This window comes from Oncorhynchus mykiss, chromosome 11, assembly GCF_057628025.1.
Source record: "Oncorhynchus mykiss isolate SJ-2025 chromosome 11, ASM5762802v1, whole genome shotgun sequence".
Taxonomy (NCBI): domain Eukaryota; kingdom Metazoa; phylum Chordata; class Actinopteri; order Salmoniformes; family Salmonidae; genus Oncorhynchus; species Oncorhynchus mykiss.
The window spans coordinates 13,110,796-13,136,499 of record NC_143032.1 but is presented as its reverse complement, the minus strand read 5'-3'; the positions used below and the strand labels follow the sequence as shown (position 1 = coordinate 13,136,499).

Here is a 25,704-nt window from a genome sequence, read left to right as displayed (position 1 = left end):
TCATGGAATTGGCACACGTGCTCAGGGATGTGAGTCTAAATAACCTACAGAGTATGGTTATGTTTGGCTGCATGGTGGAGATGTTGGATGGGGGAAAACATTAATTCAAGCTCATTGGCTAATAGTGGCCATGTTGTTTAAGTTACAGTCTTGTAAAATGTTGCGTTTAAAGACGTGCGTCTATAGATGCTATATACCAAACCTGGTGCCGATCCTTCACATAGTTCTGGCTTTTGATGGGTCCAAAACCCATCAAAAGCGTATCACACGATATGTTTGATTTGAGTTGTGATATTTGGCAGGCATGTTGAGTACAGAATTAGCTCATCCAAAGGCAACTAGTAAATATTGTCCTAATGGTGGCGCTGTGATACTATAGGGCTTGAACCCCGCCATGGCTGCTTGCAGCTTCTGTATATTCTCACTTTAATGTTCTTCATATAAATCTCTATACTCTTACTGCATACCTTAAAAGCTTATGCGTGTGATTTGATGCAACCCTGAAGCCATCTATGTCCATCGGTATATTAATATGTATAAAGGGGAAACTGAGTCACTCCTCACATTGATTATACTTTTGAATTATTATATTTTTTAATCTACTCCAATGCCATCACCAGCCTTTAGCTCTAATCTATCGTCGTTAATGGACTATTTGCCCCCAAATCGAAAGCTCCCAACTTGGCTTGAACATTGTAATTATTCAGCAAAGACCTAATCTCGGTTAACCCAGAGCTGAAATCTTGCGTAATTTGGTCAGATGCTTTGTTTACATAGTCTGTCAATGAGATTAGGGAAGACGTACAATACATTTCTGGGAATCGTCTTGTTATCCCAGAAACTCTCAGACAGCATAACAGACTCTTCATTGCATTATTAGATAATGAACAGTTTGCATTAATAAAAGCTTTTGATGCACCTCCCTCTCTAACTCGGCTGCTTACTGAAAGGGGCAAGTTTAGTCGATATTTTAAATTATTTCAAGAATGTCCCTGATTTCGAATGGAGAGTAGAGAGAATTATCATAATAACGATGAATTGAACCATAAATGTATAACATAAATGTGCACCACAATATTTTTTTTATATTACCCTTAAAACCCTCTACAGTATAGGCCCTGTCATGTAGTAACCAAAAAGGATTAAACAAATCCAAATGTATTTACATTTCTCAACCAGCTTCATGAGGTAGTCACCCTGAATACATTTCAATTAATAGGTGTGCCTTATTAAAAGTACATTTAAAGAATTTCTTTCCCTCTAAGGGATAGGTCCCCCCCCCCCCCCCCCCCCCCCCCCGTAGGCTAATGTGATTAGCATGAGGTTGTAAGTAACTTCCCACGACATAGACATATCTGGTATGGGCAGAAAGCTTACATTCTTGTTAATCTAACTGCACTGTCCAATTTACAGTGAAATAATACCATGCTATTGTTTGAAGAGAGTGCACAGTTATGAACTTGAAAATGTATCAATAAACCAATTAGGCACATTTGGGCAGACTTGATACAACATTTTGAACAGAAATGCAGTGGTTCATTGGAGTCTAAAACTTTGCACATACACTGATGCTGTCTAGAGGCCAATGTCTAAATGGTGCCTAAGCTGGAATAATTCATTGTGGCCTTTCTCTTGCATTTCAAAGATGATGGAATAAAATAAAAAACCATCAGACCGGTGGAAATCTGTCCTTTTGTCTGATGAGGTGTAGGTTAACAGATGATCTCCGCATGTGTGGTTCCCAACGTGAAGCATGGAGGAAGAGGTGTGATGGTGTGTTGGTGCTTTGCTGGTGACACTATCAGTGATTTATTTAGAATTCAAGGCACACTTAACCAGCATGGTTACCACAGCATCCTGCAGTGATACGCCATTCCATCTGGTTTGCGTTTAGTGGGACTACCATTTGTTTTTCAACAGGACAATGACTCAAAACACACCTCCAGGCTGTCTAAGGGCTATTTTACCAAGAAGGAGAGTGATGGTGTGCTGCATCAGAGGACATGGCCTCCATAATCACCTGAACTCAACCCAATTGAGATGGTTTGAGATGAGTTGGGCCGCAGAGTGAAGGAAAAGCAGCCAACAAGTGCTCAGAATATGTGGGAACAACTTCAAGACTGTTGGAAAAGCATTCCAGGTGAATACCTCATGAAGCTGGTTGTGAGAATGCCAAGAGTGTGCAAAGCTGTCATCAAGGCAAAGGGTGGCTACTTGGAAGAATCTGAAATATAAAATATATTTTAATTTGTTTAACACTATTTTGTCACTACATGATTCCATATGTGTTATTTCATAGTGTTGATGTCTTCACTATTATTCTACAATGTAGAAAATAGTAAAATATAAAGAAATGATTGAATAAGTAGGTGTGTCCAAACTTTTGAAAGGTACTGAAAATACATATATTTATTAAACATTCAACTACATGGAAGAACGTGGAACAGCAGATAGTCCCCAAAAAGAATCTAAGGGACATTTATTCTTCAGTGTCTGTCCTATTCTGAGAGATATATACAGTTGAAGTCGGAAGTTTACATACACTTAGGTTGGAGTCATTAAAACACGTTTTTCAACCACTCTACAAATTTCTTGTTAACAAACTATATATTTTGCAAGTTGGTTAGGACATCTACTTTGTGCATGACACAAGTCATTTTTCCAACAATTGTTAACATACAGATTATTTAATTTATACTTCACTGTATCACAATTCCAGTGGGTCAGAAGTTTACATAAACTAAGTTGACTGTGCCTTTAAACAGCTTGGAAAATTCCAGAAAATGATGTCATGGCTTTAGAAGCTTCTGATATGCTAATTGACATCATTTGAGTCAATTAGAGGTGTACCGGTGGATGTATTTCAAGGCCTATCTTCAAACTCAGTGCCTCTCTGCTTGACCTAAGAAAAATAACTGTATACCTCCACAAGTCTGGTTCATCCTTGGGAGCAATTTCCAAACACCTGAAGGTACCGCGTTCATCTGTACAAACAATAGTACACAAGTATAAACACCATGGGACCACGCAGCCGCCATACCGCTCAGGAAGGACATGCGTTCTGTCTCCTAGAGATGCACGTACTTTGGTGCGAAAAGTGCAAATCAATCCCAGAACAACAGCAAAGGACCTTGTGAAGATGCTGGAGGAAACAGATGCAAAAGTATCTATATCCACAGTAAAACAAGTCCTATATCGACATAACTTGAAAGGCCACTCAGCAAGGAAGAAGCCACTGCTCCAAAACCACCATAAAAAAAGCCAGACTACGGTTTGCAACTGTACATGGAGACAAAGATACGTACTTTTTGTAGAAATGTCCTCTGGTCTGATGAAACAAATATTGAATTGTTTGGCCATAATGACCATCGTTATGTTTGGAGGAAAAAGAGGGAGGCTTGCAAGCTGAAGAACACCATCCCAACCGTGAAGCACGAGGGTGGCAACATCTTGCTGTAGGGGTGCTTTGCTGCAAGAGGGACTGGTGCACTTCACAAAATAGATGGCATCATGAAAATGGAAAATTATGTGGATGGATTGAAGCAACATCTCAAGACATCAGTCAGGAAGTTAAAGCTTGGATGCAAATGGGTCTTGCAAATGGACATTGACCCCAAGCTTACTTCCAAAGCTGTGGCAAAATGGCTTAAAGACAACAAAGTCAATGTATTGGAGTGGTCATCACAAAGCCCTGACCTCAATCCCATAGACAATTTGTGGGTGTAACAGTATAACTTTAGACCGTCCCCTCGCCCATACCCGGGCGCGAACCAGGGACCCTCTGCACACATCAACAACATTCACCTTTCCACAGCCTCACCTTTCCACAGAGGGGTCATATTAGTGTGTAGCCCCAACTGTTTGGACGCTCCAGACAGATTGGCTGTACCGACTTCAGTTGAGTCCCAAGACGCTTGTTGGGATCTTAGAACAAAACGGAGAACGTCATCATGTTTTTGAGAGTCTCACCTTTCTATAAAGTGAGAAGATTGATTTTTGGGTCGTCTCAAACACTGCTCTAGCTCTGCCACCTTTCACGGCAGATGCGGAAGTGTGACATTGGCGGATGTGTTGGATTGAGATGCATCCAATTTTGAAAAAAACATATCTTTAGTTTAAATTTATTTTTTTATTACACTATTTAGATTTCCTCGGGTCCACTGAAATCGCCTGTAGGGTGTAACTACTACTCCTACTTTGAATGTTGTAGATATCAATTTCCCCATCAACAAACACCCATAGCACACTTATTACATTTAAAACTTCACATTTCTCTAGTAGGGCCCTATAGGTTATTTATTGGAATTAACTATATCAGCTAAATGTCCATGATAAGTGGTCGGTTTGTTTGGTATCGATAACCTTTGGTTTATATTCCCAGCTCTAGTTCGTAGTCCTGGTAATAATCAATGCTCTATCTATCTGACCAGGAAAACATTACAAGAAACTTGTAAGTCAGGACAGCATATTTGTGACATTGAACCCATTTTTTAGGCTTCACAAAATCCCTGCCTTTGTGTATTGAAGATTGGACACCCCCATGAATGCAGAGTGATAGAAAACCAGGTTTAATATGTTTTCTTGATTGTATCTACCTCTTGAAACAGATAGTGGGAGCTATTTCCTCTTAATAAGGAATGGCATGAAATAACATTTGAGTAGTTGAATAGCTATGTAGAATTTTGCATTTTGTATTTATTAGAGTTTCAGGCTACTTTTCTGTGATGTACCTACATCAATGTCTTGCCACAGTAACTTCAGAATATGCACAATTACACTAGATAAAAAATGGTTCAGTAGATTCTGGACTGATGTAATATGGAAATTATGTCTTTAGAAAATATTCACTGACAGAATATTACAGAATGTCAAACATAGTCTGGATCTTAATCGTCACTCTCTCAGCTCGCTGCTGTGGGGCTGTGTTGTCAAAAGAGAGTAGAAAAAACACATGACCTAGAAAGCAAATGGTTAACTCTTTGTTTTCTCCCTCAGGGTGGAGGGAGTTGCCACTCAGTCAGCCCGACGAAAGGTTTCTTCACCCGGGGACCCTTCAGTCGGCCCTCCAGTCCCAAGTCAGCCCCTGCCAGGACCAAGAACAGCCCAGGCTCCCCCAAAACCATCTTCCCCTACCCTTCGTCCCAACAGGACTCCCCACCCAAGTCGTCTCGTCGCCTGAGCTTCAGCGGCATCTTCCGCTCTTCCTCCAGGGACTCTACCTCTAACTCCACCTCTCCCGTCAGCGTCAAGGTCTTCTCCAGGGCCAGGAAAGGTAAGGCCAGTTGCTCTGTGTGTAACAGGGTTGGTTCAGTGAACCACGCTCGCATGATCTGTCACCTTCTATGAAAAATGGAGAGTTGTGTTAGCTCCCCGACTTAATGCCTAGGCTTTAGCTCAAAGGGCTAATATAGTACAGTCGCACTCGGGAAACCTGGATTCGAACTCTGGTAAGTCACATATGTGCAGTATTTGTCTGAAGGGCGGGAACGGAATACAAACTACAACATAGCTCAAGTTGTTCCTCTGCTGGTGTGGTAGTTAGTGTTGTGTACTTTTAGGTTGTTTTAGTAGATGGAAATGCCTGCATTGTCTATTGGGCAAGTGGTTGAGGGGGGTGATGCTCGTTCCTGTTGGTTGTGACGGGTCAACCCTGTGGAAATGCTGCCAAATGGGTATGATTGTGATATTCATCGTCATTTGACACAAAATAAGTAATTTAGTTGCGTTCGATCATGAAATTAGTTTTTCTTATATAGTCTACAGCAGGGTTCCCCAACTGGTGGCCCGAATTTGGCCCGCAGGTGGTTTCTGAGCAAAATAAATAAATATATACATTTTCTTATTATTATAATTTTTTTATTGATAGACATAAAATCAAATCAAATGTATTTACAAAGCTTCTTACATCAGCTGAAATCTCAAAGTGCTGTACAAAAACCCAGCCTAAAACCCCAAACAGTAAGCAATGCAGGTGTAGAAGAACGGTGGATAGGAAAAACTCCCTAGAAAGGCCCGAACCTAGGAAGAAACCTAGAGAGGATCCAGGCTATGAGGGGTGGCCAGTCCTCTTCTGGCTGTGCCGGGGGGAGAGTATAACAGAACATGGCCAAGATGTTCAAATGTTCATAGATGATCAGCAGGGTCAAATAATAATAATCACAGTGGATATTGAGGGTGCAGCATGTCAGCACCTCAGGAGTAAATGTCAGTTGGCTTTTCATAGCCGATCATTCAGAGTATCTCTACCACTCCTGCTGTCTCTAGAGAGTTGAAAACAGCAGGTCTGGGACAGGTAGCACGTCCGGTGAACAGGTCAGGGTTCCATAGCCGCAGGCAGAACAGTTGGAACTGCAGCAGCAGCACGGCCAGGTGGACTGGGGACAGCAAGGAGTCATCAGGCCAGGTAGTCCTGAGGCATGGTCCTAGGGCTCAGGTCCTCCGAGAGAGAGAAAGAAAGAAAGAAAGAGAGCAAGAAAGAAAGAGAGAAAGAGAGAGAGAATTAGAGAGAGCATACTTAAATTCACACAGGACACTGGATAAGACAGGAGAAGTACTCCAGAAATAACAGACTGACCCTAGCCCCCCGACACATAAACTACTGCAGCATAAATACTTGAGGCTGAGACAGGAGGGGTTGGGAGACACTGTGGCCCAATCCGACGATAACCCCGGACATGGCCAAACAGGCAGGATATAACCCCACCCACTTTGCCAAAGCACAGCCCCCACACCACTAGAGGGATATCTTCAACCACCAACTTACCATCCTGAGACAAGGCCGAGTATAGTCCACAAAGATCTCCGCCACGGCACAACTCAAGGGGGGGCGCCAACCCAGACAGGAAGATCACGTCAGTGACTCAACCCACTCAAGTGACGCACCCTTCCTAGGGATGGCATGGAAAAGCACCAGTAAGCCAGTGACTCAGCCCATGTAATAGGGTTAGAGGCAGAGAATCCCAGTGGAGAGAGGGGAACCAGGCAGGCAGAGACAGCAAGGGCGGTTTGTTGCTCCAGAGCCTTTCCATTCACCTTCACACTCCTGGGCCAGACTACACTCAATCATAGGACCTACTGAAGAGATGAGTCTTCAATAAAGACTTAAAGGTTGAGACTGAGTCTGCGTCTCTCACGTGGGTAGGCAGACCATTCCATACAAATGGAGCTATATAGGAGAAAGCCCTGCCTCCAGCTGCTTGCTTAGAGATTCTAGGGACAGACAGTTAGGAGGCCTGCGTCTTGTGACCGTAGCGTACGCGTAGGTATGTACAGCAGGACCAAATGGGGAAAGATAGGTAGGAGCAAGCCCATGTAATGCTTTGTAGGTTAGCAAGATTCTAGCAGCCGTGTTTAGCACTAACTGAAGTTTATTTAGTGCTTTATCCGGGCAGCCGGAAAGTAGAGCATTGCAGTAGTCTAACCTAGAAAGGACAAAAGCATGGATACATTTTTCTGCATCATTTTTGGACAGAAAGTTTCGGATTTTTGCAATGTTACGTAGATGGAAAAAAGCTGTCCTTGAAATAGTCTTGATATGTTCGTCAAAAGAGAGATCAGGGTCCAGAGTAACGCCGAGGTCCTTCACAGTTTTATTTGAGACAAATGTACAACCATCAAGATTAAAAGACTGTAGAAACACCAGGAAATTAGCTCCAATTGATTTTAATTTAAGAGATCTGTTCCCAAGTATTCCCACGCAAAATATCTTTTATTTTAAATTGAACCTTTGTTTAACTAGGCAAGGTAGTTGAGAATTTCTTTTTTTTTACAATGATGGCCTACACCGGCCAAACACAGACAACTGTGTGCTGCCCTATGGGACTCCCAATCACGGCTAGTTGAGATACAGCCTGGATTCGAATCCAGGGTGTCTGTAGTGACACCTCAAGCACTGAGATGCAGTGCCTTAGACCGCTGCGCCGCTCGGCAGTGTAATAATAGAGAGACACGTGATCGTATACAAATGTAAGCAAGGTTTGAAGTTATTATGTTTCAGTCAAGCATTATATCTGTTTGGGCTTCTTGCGGTCAATTTGCAGTCTACAAATTATTTGTAATTTTGTTCCGGCCCCCGACCATTCGCTCAAGAAAAAAAAGGCCCGCGGCTGAATCTAGTTGATGACCCTGGTCCTCCAGTACCCCCAACAGTACACAGTTTTGCTGTAGCCCTTGTCAAACACACCTCATTTAACTCATTGAGGGCATGATGATCAGTTGACAAGTTGAATCAGGCTGACAATAAAATGTATGCTGTTGTGGGCAAGGGCGCAACTTTCACTGGGTACTTTCACGTTCTGAAATTTCATTTTTGTCCCCCTCAGTTTTATCATTTGAATGTGATACAAAATGAGGCAACGGTGTGCTTTAGGACCATGCGGAGCCTATGAGCTGCTGGGAAGGCTGTTTGGACTGGCAAAAAAAATAAACAATAATGTCTCCCCCCTCTTCTAAAACCGAAGGTGCGCCCTCGGCTGTGGGTACTCCAGGACCAGGGTTGGGAAACACTGGTCTCGAGTTGGATATTGTTGCTGTCAGAGGAGATGGTGTTTCTGGGGGGCTGATGTTGGACTTGCTACCTGGGTGGATGTACGTTCTGTCTCTCACCTATCACATATTTACGTTGACTTGCAGTTACATCCCTTTTCATTCGCCTCCTCATTTCAGAGTACATGGCAGAGCAACATGAGTTTAGTGTTTTAATTACATGCCTTTAAAAACATTTCTACAAAACATACCAGGTGTGTAGATCTCTGGAATATGACTGTTATTTTGGCATTGTCACGGCTTGGCAAGAGACCCTCCTTAGGGTGAAGATTTAGTAATTGAATCACTCAGTTTTAGCTAACTTTTGTTATATTATTGATATAAGCCTGCACATGCTGGTTGCCATTATAACTGACGCCCGTAATGATGGCTTTTGCATCTGTGCAGTATGAGAGCATTATTACAAGACTTACTAGAGATAAATTAATGTCCTAGAAACACACAACCATCCATGTTGTTTTTTCAGACCTCACCCTATAGAAGATGAATGAGTCGTTTAGTGATAGTTTGTCTTTATGAATAGCTTTGTGTGTGTAATCCAGTGTAGAGGCCCTGCTTTGCTTGAATTTAATGAGCTAGATCTATGGACTGAGTTCATTAAAAAAACAAACCAGTCACAGGGACCAGTTTTCCTTTTCAAGATATCTTATAACATCTACTACATGTAAATTACATCATTGGGATACGTACAGAACATGCACACATTGTCTGTCTGTTGAGAAAACTAAGATTACTTTGACATTAGGGTGTAATGGTTATGGAGACTGAAGTCCTCTAGACCATCTATGATAGTTAGATAGAGACAAATTCTTTTCCATTTTTCCAGGCAGTGTGCAAATGCCTCCAGAGCAACATCCAGGCCCTACTATCTGTACTGTATTACATTCCATAAAGGTGACTAAAATGGTTGCTTACTGACAGAGTGTAGGAGTAGGCAGCTCCTGTTTTTTCAAGGCAGCTCTGCAGTTGTTAGATTTTGCTTGTTTTTTTCTCCTACAGTTTAAAGACATAGGCTTTCGTTTTATTTGTCATAGGTTTTAGTTTACGTCTGCAGTTGGTTGTTTTGTTTTGTCTGACTTCAAATGGCTAATTCTAAAAAGGATCTTGTTTATAACTATCTTTTTTTTTTAAAGTAGGGGGGGGGGGATTTCTTCATAGTTACAATGTAAATGTTGATTGAATCCTATTTGCACAAGTTATATTATACATTAAAATATAACATGGGAAGGACCAAAGTGATTCCTGCTGAAATCTATAATATGTTCTCTATCTCCAAGTTGTTACAGTTTCCACTGCTCTTGTCACTATGTGTTATTGTACCTGAGATAGTGTGAGGTGTTATTGGCTGAAGCTGATAATAATAAACCAGAGGTCATGGGTGTGTGCCATGGGGATGTCGTTTTACCAGTGGAGGCTGATGAGGGGAGGAGTAAATGGAATGGTATCAAACACATGGAAACCGCATGTTTGATACCATTCCATTAATTCCGTTACTAATAGCCTCCACAAAGTTTTACTATGTTTTTTCCAGTCTGTCCTACAGAGCATGTATTCTTACAGTCTTGGTTCTTGACTCTTGAAGTGGAATTTTCCACTTCTCCACCTACTGGATAAATAAACACACTCCATTATTGGCTTTTGGGAAATATGTATCTCAGATGAATAGAGAGAAAATAAAATACATTTGATCATACCCTGACAATGTCCAGTGATTTGTTCGGCTACCAAATACCTCTGTTTTCTGACTGTTTTCGAGAACACTGTGATTGTTGAGGGAGAGTCAGTGTTTGTAATAGGTTTGATAAAAATTATTCAAATCCAAGATGTCACAGATGTAGGATCTTAATTTGAGCCAGTTTGCTACAGCATGTCAGTGACCCATATCATCCAAAATGTTATACTTTTGACTCATCTGTCCAAAGAACATTCTTCCAAGAGTCTTGATGATCATCCAGGTGCTTCCAGGTGCTTTTTGACAAACTTGAGTCAACTTTCTGGACGAGATGGGTCTCTTTACGTCTGGCAAAAACCAAACAATGTATTCCACAGTAAGAACCTCATACCAACGGTCAATCATGGTGGTGGTAGTGTGATGGTTTGTGGATGCGTTGCTGCCTCAGGACCTGGACGACTTGCCTTAATAGAAGGAACCATGAATTCTTCTCTGTATCAGATAAATCTACAGGAGAATGTCTGGCCATCTGTCTGTGAGCTGAAGCTGAAGAACAGCTGGGTCATGCAGCAAGACAATGATCCAAAACATACAATCAAGTCTACATTATTTAATTTTTTATTTTTATTTTTTTAAAGTTTTGTAATGGCCTAGTCAAAGTCCAGGCCTAATCCCAATTGAGATGTTGTGGCAGGACTTGAAATGAGTAATTCATGCTTGGAAACCCACAAATGTCGTTGAATTAAAGCAGTTCTGCATGCAAGAGTGGGCCAAAATAACTACAGGAAGCATTTTATTGCAGTCATTGCATCTAAATGTGGCACAACCAGTTATTGAGTGTAAGGAGGCAATTACTTTTTCAAACAGGGGGATTGGGTGTTGCATAACTTTGTTAATTAAATAAATAAAATAAGTATAATTATTTTGTGTTATTTGTAAACTCAGGTTCCTTTTATCTAATATTAGGTTTTGGTTGAAAATCTGATAACATTCAGTATCAAAAACTTGCAAATATAGAGAAAATCAGAAAGGAGGCAAATACTTTTTCCTTCTATGATTTTGCCTGTACTTAGCTCTATTCCATTTATTGTTGTCTTAAAAATCCTTAGCCCTTGCCGAAGACAAGCATACCCATAACATGTTGCAGCCACAACCATGCGTGAAAATATGGAGAGTGTGTCAAGTTCTGAAGTTCTGACCTTAGTTCCTTTTTATGTCTTTGTGTTAGGTTGGTCAGGGCATGAGTTGGGGTGGGTAGTCTATGTCCTTTTCTAGGTTGTTATATTTCTATGTGTTTGGCCAGTATAGTGCTAAATCAGAGGCAGGTGTCGTTCATTGTCTCTGATTGAGAATCAGACTTAGGTAGCCTGTTTTCCCCATTTTGGGTGTGGGTGTTTGTTTTCTCTTTAGTGTATGTCACCTTGCAGAACTGTTTTGTTTTCTCTTCGTTATTATTTTGTGTAGTGTTCAGTTTGTTCAATTAAAACATGACAAATACTTACCACGCTGCATTTTGATCCTCCTCTCCTTCCACCAACGTTACAGAGTGGTACTCAGTGGTGTGTTGGATTTGTTGGATTTTCCCCAAACATAGCACTTTGTATTCAGAAGTTTAAATACACTCAATTTGTATTTGGTAGCATTGCTTTGAAATTGTTTAACTTGGGTCAAGCGTTTTGGGTAGCCTTCCACAAGCTTCCCAAAATAAGTTGGGTTTTGGCCCATTCCTCCTGACAGAGCAGGTTTGTAGGCCTCCTTGCTCGCACATGCTTTTTCAGTTCTGCCCACAAATTCTCTTTAGAATTGAGGTCAGGGCTTTGTGGTGGCCACTCCAATACCTTGACATTGTTGTCCTTTAGCCATTTTGCCACAACTTGGAAGTATGCTTGGGGTCAATGTCCATTTGGAAGACCCATTTGCGACCAAGCTTAAACTTCCTGACTGATGCAAAGCACCCCCACAATATGATACTGCCACCCTCGTGCTTCATGGTTGGGATGGTGTTCTTCGGCTTGAAAGCCTCCCCATTTTTCCTCCAAACATAACGATGGTCATTATGGCCAAACAATTCAATTTTTGTTTCATCAGACCAGAGGATATTTCTCCAAAAAGTACGATCTTTGTCCCCATGTACAGTTGCAAACCATAGTCTGGCTTTTTTATGGTGGTTTTGGAGCAGTGGCTTCTTCCTTGCTGAGAGGCCTTTCAGGTTATGTCGATATATGACTCGTTTTTACTGTGGATATAGATACTTTAGTGCCTGTTTCCTCCAACATCTTCACAAGGTCCTTTGCTGTTGTTCTGGGATTGATTTGCACTTTTCGCACCAAAATATGTTAATCATTAGGAGACAGAGCACGTCTCCTTCCTGAGCGGTATGACGGCTGCGTGGTCCCATGGTGTTTATACTTGATGAACGTGGTACCTTCAGGTGTTTGGAAATTGCTCCCGAGGATGAATCAGACTTTTAGAGGTCTACAATTTTATTTCTGAGGTCTTGGCAGATTTCTTTTGATTTTCCCATGATGTCAAGCAAAGAGGCACTGAGTTTGAAGGTAGGCCTTGAAATACATCCACAGGTGCACCTCCAATTGACTCAAATTAGGGCAATTAGCATATCAGAAGCTTATAAAGCCATTACATTATTTTCTGGAATTTTCCAAGCTGTTTAAAGGCACAGTCAACTTAATGTATGTGAACTTCTGACCCACTGGAATTGTGATACAGTGTAAGTAAAATAATCTGTCTGTAAACAATTGTTGGAAAAATTACTGTTACGGTCATCATAATGAGGAGACCAAGGCGCAGCATCGTAAGCATAAATCTTCTTTAATTAAAGAACGAACGCTGAACAAAACTAACAAAACAACAAAACGAACTGTGAAGCTAATATGGCTAGTGCAGAACAGGCAACTAAACATAGAATAACAACCCACAAAATACCCAAGGAATATGGATACCTAAATTCGGTCCCCAATCAGAGACAACGATAAACAGCTGCCTCTGATTGAGAACCAATCTAGGCAACCATAGACATATAAACCCTTAGACATACAAAAACCCTTAGACATACAAAAACCCCTAGACATACAAAAAACCCTAGACAATGCAAAAAACAAAACAAACCACCCTCGTCACACCCTGACCTAACCAAAATAATAAAGAAAACAAAGATAACTAAGGTCAGGGCGTGACAATTACTTGTGTCATGCACAAAGTAGATGTCCTAACCGACTTGCCAAAACTATATTTTGTTAACAAGTTATTTGTGGAGTGGTTGAAAAACGAGTTTTAATGACACCAACCTAAGTGGTTGTAAACTTCCGACTTCAACTGTATGTACAAAATCTACATCTTGAAGAAATATGAATCTCAAAGAAATGTTAAAAACCTGCATAGATTGAATATTCTGTCCTCCTGCCGAGTTTAAAGTGTGTTCAACAATTACCCTTTATATACACACTTCACAGCTAAGTTGAGCTACATTATGTTTCTGAATCATAACTCCAAAAGCACATTTAGTTGATGCATAATAATTATGATCAAGGAAGGAACATTGAAATTGTACTTACCCAAGCTCATACACATATTCAGACAGCGATAAATGACCAAATAATATAGGACAACTTTGCTTGGAGCCAGCTGATATAATGCATTATGAGGCTGTCTAACATACTATAATTGAATACCTATGTCTTTATAATGATCATGGGATTTTAAGTCAGTTGTTAAATCGGCAGACGTCCTGGCCTGTATTACTAACTAACAAAACTAAAAGCCCATAACACCGAACATAAAGGATCATTTATTGAGGATAAATGATGAATGATGAAGCCATTCGTTGAAAGCTAAAGTTAAATTATCAGTGAAATAGTTTATGTTCTCCAGACAAATTAGGGTTAGTTAAATAACCCATGTTAATTGCCATAGTAGTATCATTAGTAAGGTAGTTATGTAGCACTTACCACTCAATTGTGTATAGAAATCAAACAAGGCAATAAGTAATACATGTTTTAAGTAATCTTTTAACACCCAAAGCTCTCTCTAGCAAACTTATGTATGACACGTCACTACAAAAACAATTTGGTAGATTGTCGAGAACCTGATTTGCAAATGTACGAATATGAGCAAAATCATTTGCATAACTTTCCAGCCTCATATATACTTCTACAACAAGGCAAAGAGTTGGTCCCATGTTTCATGAGCTAAAATAATAAGATCCCAGAAATGTTCCATTCGTGAACGTGATCATTACACAGGTGCACCTTGTGCTGGGGACAATAAAAAGCCACTCTAAAATGTGCAGTTTTGTCACACAACACAAAGTCACAGATGTTTTGAGGGAACATGCAATTGGTGTGCTGACTGCAGGGATGTCCACCAGTGCTGTTGCCAGAGAATTAAATGTTAATTTCTCTACCATAAGCCACCTCCAATGTAATTTTAGAGAATTTGGCAGTACGTGCAATCGGCTTCACAACTGCAGACCACGTGTAACCACTCCAGCCCATGACCTCCACATCCGGCTTCTTCACCTGCGGGATCGTCTGAGACCAGCCACCCAAGACAGCTGATGAAGCTGTGGGTTTGCACAACCGAAGAATTTCTGCACAAACTATCAGAAACTGTCTCAGGGAAGTTAATCTGCATGCTAGTCGTCCTAAACGGGGTCTTGACCTGACTGCAGTTTGGCATCGTAACCGACTGCAGTGGGCAACTGCTCACCTTCGATGGCCACTTGCACGCTGGAGAAGTGTGCTCTTTTCGGATTAATCCCGGTTTCAACTGTACCGGGCAAATGGCAGACAGTGTGTACGAGCGTCGTGTGTGCGAGCGGTTTGATGATGTCAACGCTGTGAACAGAGTGACCCATGGTGGCGGTGTGGCAGGTATAAGCTACGGACAACGAACACAACTGCATTTTATGAATGGCAGTTTGAATGCACAGAGATACCGTGATGAGGTCCTAGGGCCCATTGTCATGTCATTCATCCACTGCCATCACCACATGTTCCAGCATGATAATGCACAGCCCCATGTTGCAAGGATCTGTACACAATTCCTGGTAGCTGAAAATGTCTCAGTTCTTCCATGGCCGGCATACTCACCAGACATGTTATTGAGCACCTATTGAGCATGTTTGGGATGCTCTGGATCAACATGTACGACAGCCTTCCAGTTCCTGCCAATTTCCAGCAACTTCACACAGCCATTGAAGAGGAGTGGGAAAACATTCCACAGTCCGCGATCAACAGCCTGATCAACTCTATGTGAAGGAGATGTGTCGGGCTGCAGGAGGCAAATGGTGGTCCATGTCCCTACTTTTTTAAGCTATATGTGACCAACAGATGCATATCTGTATTCCCAGTCATGTGAAATTCATAGATTAGAGTCTAACAGCGTCTACCCCCAAGCCATAAGACTCCTGAACAGCTAATCAAATGACTACCCAGACGATTTGCATTGTCCCCTCCCCTCTTTTACACTGCTGCTACTCTCTGTTTATTATTTATGCAAAGTCACTTTAACTCTACCGACATGTACAGTACATATTACCTCAATTACCTTGACTTACCTGTGCCCCCGCACATTTACTCTGTACTGGTACCCCCTGTGTATAGCCTCGCTACTGTTATTTTACTGCTGCTCTTTAATTACTTGTTTTTTATTTAGATACCATTTTTTTTACTTAACACATTTTTCTTAAAACTGCATTGTTGGTTAAGGGCTTGTAAGTAAGCATTTCACTGTAAGGTCTTCACCTGTTGTATTCGGTGCGTGTGACAAATACAATTGGATTTGATTTAATGAATTTACTTCAATTGACTGATTTCCATATATGAACTGTAACGCAGTAAAATCTTTGAAATTGTTGCATGTAGCGTTTATTTTTATTCAGTGTATTTATTATACCAGGGCGGCAGGTAGTGTAGTGGTTAGAGCAGTGGACTAGTAACCTAAAGGTTGCAAGATCAAATCCCCGAGCTGACAAGGTTAAAATCTATCGTTCTGCCCTGGAACAAGGCAGTTAACCCACTGTTCCTAGGCCGTCATTGAAAATAAGAATTTGCTCTTAACTGACTTGCCTAGTTAAATAAAGGTAAAAAAACAATACAACTAATTTTATTGAAGGGGTCAAGATGAAGAATATATATGATTGTAAATATTATAAACTGTATCGAAATTCATTAAAATATTTAATTGAATATCAAGCACTTAAAATAAGTACATTTTCAAGACCAACAACACGTTTCAACAATTAAAACATATATATATATAAAAGACAGGTTGAATACAAGACATTTACTATTCTATTATTGAATTGATGATAGCTAATTATTAATGAACCCTTCTATAATATGCATTTTTTTTATTCAAAATTACCACACGATATGATTACAATTCATTAACTCACAAGGTAGAAATGCAAATGCAGTACACAAATTCAGTTAGCTCATCTTAAACCATTACAATTAACTCTGTTTATTCAGGATAATCAATGTAGTATTAACCTTTATATTAACATTATTACTAGGTCCTTTGTAATGCACCTAGTAATTAATGGAGCTACATGCACAATTATCAATAGATTGTTGTTGTTTTTTAACACAAGGACATCCAAACGGCTTAGAAATGCCTAAAATAACTTAGCACTACTTTCATACTTTATCATAATCTAAAAAACATATTATTAAATATTGATGTTTATCTCGTATAATTGCATTACGTTGCTATTGGAGATATATAATTGACATTTAGCACTATTTATAAATGCTACATGTAGCTTCTTTAACGGAGATTTCTTCAGTGACCCCCGATACAAGGCAATTTCCCAGCCCTGTGGAGGTAGAGGAGGGGATGCACATACCCAGAGACAATATTGATGGAGGAACAAATGGAGAATACCAAACCAAGCTTACTGGGTTCTAAGTAATTCTGAAGTGGAATAGCTACTATCACAGTAAAATAATTAATCTGCATTGCTAACATGATAATTAAAATGATCCTAAAGGCCCTCTTCTTCATGTTGTTTGTCCCTTCTCTCTCCCTGTCCCCTTCCCCCGGCCCAGGGCGTTTCAGTGCCCTGAGAACAGCCAGGCCACAGAAGAGCTTCACAGAAAACACAATCAAGGAAAAACCCAAAGTGAAGTAATTGATTACAATTGGGGATTTAGCAAGCATATACACAAAGCAGGACCCAAGCACCATCAACCAGACCAGCCCGGAACAACCCACCCTGTATCTCAGGGGTTTGTACTTCAGGAAGATTACGGGGTGGACCACCGCCATGTAACGCTCAACACAGACACAACACTGGAAAAGAGGACGACCGATGTTGATTAATCCTAAACAGAAATCACTAACGCTCCCTACAGCACCATTCACTTGTAAGTAGTTGTAGATTAAAGTCAACAGGCAGGATAGGCAGAAGAGGATCTCAGACACGGTGAGGTTGAGAGCGAAGAAATCTGAAGCCACCAACCCTCCTGCTCCAGTCACTATCAGCCACAGGACGTAGACATTGGTGGGGAGACCCAGGACAAGGTTGATGGCGTAGGTAGCAGTGTATATGATATTAATGGATGGATTGAGAGCGTATTTGGTGAAGGTGGGGAGAGTTGTGTTGCTGTCTATGAAGGTGTTCATCTTTTTTTCAAGAAGTAGTATATGCCCATCCACTGACTTGCAGGTGCTGGGTACAAAAAAGTAAGTTGTAAAATACATTTATTTCAGGTGTTTATTATCATTAAGGACAAACTTCCTCTTGGAGTGATCTTTTTTCAATTCATCAACAGGTTGTTCTTATTTGATTTACAGCCACACATTACAAATGGACCTTATTCTTCAACTTGTGTTCGATAATTGAATAACCCTTCTAATGTTGTTATTAAGGTAGTTATTAGGGCTGGGTATTGACAGGTAACAATGAGATGCATATTCCCAGAGCCATATTGCCATTCTATATGCATCACAATTCTATATGTATTGTGATTCGATTCTGAAATAGGTTGGAACTGAGGGTTGTTGTATATGAAGTTCTATGGTCTTTAAAATCTTGTCAAGAAGAAAACTTTTCTTGTGTACAACTCCTCAAAGTCAACTATTATCTATCGATATTTGTCATTTAATGGATTTAACCAAATATCAAATTACATGATTTACAACAAAAATAAGAGTTGGTGCTTTCATGTAAAATCCAGTTAAATAGCAGACTGTAAAATAAAAAAAAGCCAACAAAATGTAACACAATGGCATGCTAACCACTAGTATAATTGAAATGTCTAGTCTCTCCAACAACCCAAACGTTTAAACATTTAAAATTATGAAATTTAGAGATTTCTAACCTGGATTATCGGAGCGGTCTTTTCTTCTGTAAGGTTGTAGTGGTAGTGTCTGAAGTTGAATTTTGACATTCTAAACTCTCACCAGCACACCTGTGTATGTCCCTTCACTACAAAAACAAGTTTGTTAATTGTCCAGAAACTGATTTGCAAATGTAAGAACATGAGCAAAAACCATTTGCATGCTGACAAACTTCTATAACAAGGCTCACACATACAACAATAATGCAACACAAGGTTCAGTAGAAGGTTGAAGAGGTCATATCCAGAGGTTACGGTCAAACACGTTGCAAGACAAACACCAAGCATTTCGCCACACTCGCATTAACATCTGCTAACCATGTGTATGTGACAAATAAAATTTGATTTGATTTGACATCTGAAAATATGTGTAGCTCTTTGCAATTTCTTGAATTGAAAAATAAATAAAATACATTAGTATGAATGAACATTGTAAATGATAAAATAATGACATTTACTACATTTGCAAGGCACTAATGGGTTGAACATGTTTGCATTTTTGTCTTAGAGACCTCCGATACAAAGCAGCTTACCAACCCTGTGGAGGTAAGGGGGGGGGGGGGGGGGGGGGGGGGGCTGGACAAACATGCATGCAGAAACAAATGGAGATTACTGAATGCAAAACGATGTACTGTCGTTAATGGAACTATTTAAAAGTAGCATCACTATCAATGGGAGTTTACAGTTTACAGAGTTTACAATGGGAGTTTACACTTGGATAATATAAAAGTATCTGTCCTCATTTTGTCCCCTCCCTCTCCCCTTCCCCCAGCCCAGGATGTTTAAATGCTAGAAAATGTATAGACTACATAATGACGTCAGCAAAAAAAGACCAGGGCCTGGCCAGTTACAAAGCAGAGAACAGCCAGACAACACAACAGAACACTCCAACCTGTATCTCAGAGGTTTGTACTTCAGGAAGGTTACATGGTGGACCACTGCTAGGTAGCGCTCCATACAGATACAGCACTGGAACAGGAAAAATATAAAGCTTTTGAGAGTCCGGTTGTATGTAAAAGTTGATTATGATATGAAGCTTTTGAGATAATGTCCGGTTGTATGTAAAGGTTGATTATAGTATGAAGCTTTTGAGATGAAGTCTGGGCATATGTTTCACGTTCTGACCATAGTTCTTTTGTGTTTTCCTTGTTTTAGTGTTGGTCAGGACGTGAGCTGGGTGGGCATTCTATGTTGTGTGTCTAGTTTGTCCGTTTCTATGTTTGGCCTGATATGGTTCTCAATCAGAGGCAGGTGTTAGTCATTGTCTCTGATTGGGAACCATATTTAGGTAGCTTGTTTTGTGTTGGGGTTTGTGGGTGGTTGTTTCCTGTCTTTGTGTTCTCTGTACCAGATAGGACTGTTTTGTGTTGGGGTTTGTGGGTGGTTGTTTCCTGTCTTTGTGTTCTCTGTACCAGATAGGACTGTTTTGGGTTTTGCCACGTTTGTTATTTTGTATGTGTGTAGTGTTCACGTTATCATCTTTTATTAAACATGTTCAACATGAACCACGCTGCATTTTGGTCGTCCTCTCCTTCCCAGGAAGAAAACCGTTACAATATGTAATGGTTGATTCTAGTATGAAGCTTTTGAGATAAAAGCTGTCATCAAGGCAAAGGGTGGCTACTTTGAAGAATCTCACATCTAAAATATATTTTGATTTGTTTAACACTTTTTTGGTTACTAAATGATTCCATGGGTGTTATTTCATAGTTATGTCTCCACTTTATTCTACAATGTAGAAAATAGTCTAAATAAATAAAAACCCTTGAATGGGTAGGTGTGTCTAAACTTTTGACTGGTACTGGGATGGATAAAGGGTGTGTTTGGTTGGAAAAGAGCAGAGGAGAGTTGTGTATGGAGGAGTTCATTCCTTCACTATTGTTGATCTGTGAATATACAGGACAACAATTTGCTCTTGGAGTGATATTTCACAAATTCATCGACATTATGAATACGCCTTATACTTAACCTAGTTAAGGCAAGACAATAAGTAGTACCTGTCATAAGCAGTATTTTCAAATCAAATCAAAGTTTATTTGTCACATGCACAGGGTAAACCATACAGTGAAATGCCTACTTGCAAGCTCCTCCGCAACAATGCAATATTCAATGTCAATATCATCCTTGTAAGGTTGTAGTGGCGGTGTCTGAAGTCTGACCAATGTAACAGAAGAAGTGAGAACAACAGAAGCACACATACTCGTTTACATATATTGACTGCAATGTTGATGTTTCCATGAGGGTAAAGCAATGGCCACTTGGGAAAAGGAAAGAACAGAAAGTCCTGGAAACTGTCACTGTCTGCTCTCATTTACCCCCGTTAACGTCTCGATCCAGAAGGATCTTTGTCAGGTGAGAAAAATGAAGCTCTAAGTCATAAAAAGTTGTGCTTCTGACCAGAAATGATGTGAATTTGCATTGGGTCTCGCATTGGTTAGGGCAGCACTCACTCTGTCTGTTCTACCTCCTGCGTCTGATCAATACACCCTGAACTCTCACCAGCACACCTGTGTATGTCCCCTCACTACAATGGTTTGTTAATTGTCCAGAAACTGATTTGCAAAAGTAAGAACAAAAACCAGTTGCATGCCGATGAACAAGGCTCACGTATACAACAACACACCAGTTTCAGTAGGTAGAAGCCTTTATTGAAGAGGTCAAATACAGAGGTTACAATCAAACACGTACATTGAACTTTGCAAAACAAACACCTCAAAATATGCGTAACCTATATAAGATTACCTGACAAAGTTAGAATAGTGGTAGCATAGCATTATAATGTTAGGATAAAGCACAATGTTTTTACTCCCACTTTCAAGGTACAGTGCCTTGCGAAAGTATTCGGCCCCCTTGAACTTTGCGACCTTTTGCCACATTTCAGGCTACAAACATAAAGATATACAACTGTATTTATTTGTGAAGAATCAACAACAAGTGGGACACAATCATGAAGTGGAACGACATTTATTGGATATTTCAAACTTTTTTAACAAATCAAAAACTGAAAAATTGGGCGTGCAAAATTATTCAGCCCCTTTACTTTCAGTGCAACAAACTCTCTCCAGAAGTTCAGTGAGGATCTCTGAATGATCCAATGTTGACCTAAATGACTAATGATGATAAATACAATCCACCTGTGTGTAATCAAGTCTCTGTATAAATGCACCTGCACTGTGATAGTCTCAGAGGTCCGTTAAAAGCGCAGAGAGCATCATGAAGAACAAGGAACACACCAGGCAGGTCCGAGATACTGTTGTGAAGAAGTTTAAAGCCGGATTTGGATACAAAAAGATTTCCCAAGCTTTAAACATCCCAAGGAGCACTGTGCAAGCGATAATATTGAAATGGAAGGAGTATCAGACCACTGCAAATCTACCAAGACCTGGCCGTCCCTCTAAACTTTCAGCTCATACAAGGAGAAGACTGATCAGAGATGCAGCCAAGAGGCCCATGATCACTCTGGATGAACTGCAGAGATCTACAGCTGAGGTGGGAGACTCTGTCCATATGACAACAATCAGTCGTATATTGCACAAATCTGGCCTTTATGGAAGAGTGGCAAGAAGAAAGCCATTTCTTAAAGATATCCATAAAAAGTGTAGTTTAAAGTTTGCCACAAGCCACCTGGGAGACACACCAAACATGTGGAAGAAGGTGCTCTGGTCAGATGAAACCAAAATTGAACTTTTTGGCAACAATGCAAAACGTTATATTTGGCGTAAAAGCAACACAGCTGAACACATCATCCCCACTGTCAAACATGGTGGTGGCAGCATCATGGTTTGGGCCTGCTTTTCTTCAGCAGGGACAGGGAAGATGGTTAAAATTGATGGGAAGATGGATGGAGCCAAATACAGGACCATTCTGGAAGAAAACCTGATGGAGTCTGCAAAAGACCTGAGACTGGGACGGAGATTTGTCTTCCAACAAGACAATGATCCAAAACATAAAGCAAAATCTACAATGGAATGGTTCAAAAATAAACATATCCAGGTGTTAGAATGGCCAAGTCAAAGTCCAGACCTGAATCCAATCGAGAATCTGTGGAAAGAACTGAAAACTGCTGTTCACAAATGCTCTCCATCCTACCTCACTGAGCTCGAGCTGTTTTGCAAGGAGGAATGGGAAAAAAATTCAGTCTCTCGATGTGCAAAACTGATAGAGACATACCCCAAGCGACTTACAGCTGTAATCGCAGCGAAAGGTGGCGCTACAAAGTATTAACTTAAGGGGGCTGAATAATTTTGCACGGCCAATTTTTCAGTTTTTGATTTGTTAAAAAAGTTTGAAATATCCAATAAATGTCGTTCCACTTCACAATTGTGTCCCACTTGTTGTTGATTCTTCACAAAAAAATACAGTTTTATATCTTTATGTTTGAAGCCTGAAATGTGGCAAAAGGTCGCAAAGTTCAAGGGGGCCGAATACTTTCGCAAGGCACTGTATGTCTGATAACAGTAGTGCTGTTGCTGAAGCAAACACACCAGTAACAGTAGTGTTCTTGTTTTGAGCAAGCACACTAATAATAAAAAGTATGTCTGATTACAGTAGTGTGCTTTCAATAAGCACACTAATTAATACTAAAAGATATATTGCATAAAGCAAGGTTGACCTCTTGCGAAGCTCCCTCTCCCTCTGTCTTTCTTACACACACACACACACACACAAACAAAAAGGTGTGGTCCGTATATCTAGGCTATTCTGAAGTCTGATTAGACTCCTGTATCAGCTGGAATTTTGTTTTGATTGAGTTGTTTTTCCAGAGATAACAAGGGGTTTCTGCAGTGTCAGCGTCATGCCCTTGATCTGTGTAGGGATAATTTTTCCCACCGGCAAAACGGGTTGCAATGACGCCAAGAGGTCATGTGCCAAATTTTGCCTGCTCGGTTATATACAGTAAACTTTCTCGGGACTGTACCCAGCCTGAATGTAGATTGCACCTGGTAAGGAAGTGCAGAAAAGTGTTTCTCTGCCATGCATGTACTGTACATTAGGAAGTGTCAATCATAGCAGTCTTGGCAGATTTGAATATTGTTGTTGATTTCTGTGAGAAGGAAGTCACTCTACTCACTACCGCAGGGAGACGCTGTCACACAACCATGTGATCTGTCCCTTCAACATGCTTTCAGTCCAGACATATTGTGCCATCTACTGGCAATGTCAGCCAATCTACTGGCAATGTCCACACAGTATGCAATAACGGAATCATTTTTGTGCAAAGTGAAATAGGTAGCATATGTGCAGGGAAAAAATGCTTTAAGCCAGTGCTTTACGAAGTGCTGGAGATGACACAATACAGTGCCCTCTGTAAGTATTGGGACAGTGTAGACATTTTTTATTTTTTTACTTCAAAAGTTTGGATTTGAAATACAAACAATGACTATGAGGTGAAGTGCAAGCTGTCAACTTTAAATCACAGCACTTTTTGTACATAGTCCCCCCAGTTTAGGGGACCAAAAGTATTGGGACAAATTCACTTTTATTTGTCTTAAAGTAGTAAAAAGTTATGTATTTGGTCCCATATTAATTGCATGCAATGACTACATCAAACTTGTGACTCTACATATATGCTGTTTGTTTTGGTTGTGTTTCAGATTCTATTCTATTCTTATTTACAATCAAATTGACCCCAAAATGACATAGTACATTATTCTCAATTCATTTCTATTGGGCACAAATAATCTGAAACACAAAGCAAACAAAGAGCAAGTGCATCCAACAAATGTGTAGAGTCACAAGCTTGATGTAGTCATTGCGTACTATGAATATGGGACCAAATACTGACCTTTTGACTACTTTAATACACGTATAAGTGAATTTGTCCCAATACTTTCGGTTGCCTAAAATGGGGGGACTATGTACAAAAAGTGAAAAAGTGCTGTAATTTCTACTCTGTTCACCCGACATGGATGAAAATACCTGCAAATTAAAGCAGACAGTCTGCACTTTAACCTCATAGTCATTGTTTTATTTCAAATCCTTTAGTTTCTTATTTTCAAAATAAGAAAACAATTCTTCACTGTCCCAATAATTACCGAGGTCACTGTATGTTCAGCAAAAGTAACATTCTGTACACTGATCCATGCACCAATGTGGTTTAAGGTTACACCGTTTCAAACTTCAAGCTGAGGAATGCAGGCTATGTGAAAACCAATGTTTTGTTGAAAATGGCTAGATTGGAGAATGTATGTTAGAGAAGGAAGGTAGGGGAGAAAGTGTAGAGCATGTTACAGGGAGAGGTTAGTGTAGATCATGTTACAGGGAGAGGTTAGTGTAGATCATGTTACAGGGAGAGAGGTTAATGTAGATCATGTTACAGGGAGAGGTTAGTGTAGATCATGTTACAGGGAGAGGGGTTAATGTAGATCATGTTACAGGGAGAGAGGTTAGTGTAGATCATGGGGAGAGGTTAATGTAGATCATGTTACATGGAGAGGTTAATGTAGATCATGTTACAGGGAGAGGTTAATGTAGATCATGTTACAGGGAGGGGTTAGTGTAGATCATGTTACAGGGAGAGGGGTTAGTGTAGATCATGTTACAGGGAGAGGTTAATGTAGATCATGTTACAGGGAGAGGTTAATGTAGATCATGTTACAGGGAGAGGGGTTAGTGTAGATCATGTTACAGGGAGGGGTTAGTGTAGATCATGTTACAGGGAGAGAGGTTAGTGTAGATCATGGGGAGAGGTTAGTGTAGATCATGTTACAGGGAGAGGTTAGTGTAGATCATGTTACAGGGAGAGGGGTTAGTGTAGATCATGTTACAGGGAGAGGTTAGTGTAGATCATGTTACAGGGAGAGGTTAGTGTAGATCATGTTACAGGGAGAGGGGTTAGTGTAGATCATGTTACAGGGAGGGGTTAGTGTAGATCATGTTACAGGGAGAGAGGTTAGTGTAGATCATGGGGAGAGGTTAATGTAGATCATGTTACAGGGAGAGAGGTTAATGTAGATCATGGGGAGAGGTTAATGTAGATCATGTTACAGGGAGAGAGGTTAATGTAGATCATATTACAGGGAGAGGTTAGTGTAGATCATGTTACAGGGAGAGAGGTTAGTGTAGATCATGGGGAGAGGTTAATGTAGATCATGTTACAGGGAGAGAGGTTAATGTAGATCATGG

At 40.4% G+C, this 25,704-nt stretch overlaps 1 protein-coding gene across 5 annotated transcripts in view; it reads left to right on the top strand.

The window, feature by feature from the left end:
• The window catches only part of prkag2a (protein kinase, AMP-activated, gamma 2 non-catalytic subunit a), a 126,539-nt gene that overhangs the window by 7,638 nt on the left and 93,197 nt on the right, over positions 1 to 25,704 (top strand). For all 5 annotated transcript variants that reach the window (XR_016484371.1, XR_016484372.1, XR_016484373.1 and 2 more), the window contains exon 3: positions 4,996 to 5,272. Coding sequence is in view for 2 of the 5 variants with exons in the window: in XM_036934906.2 (XP_036790801.2) it covers positions 4,996 to 5,272 (277 nt within the window). In the remaining 3 variants the exon portion in view is untranslated. The remainder of the gene's footprint in view (positions 1 to 4,995; positions 5,273 to 25,704) is intronic.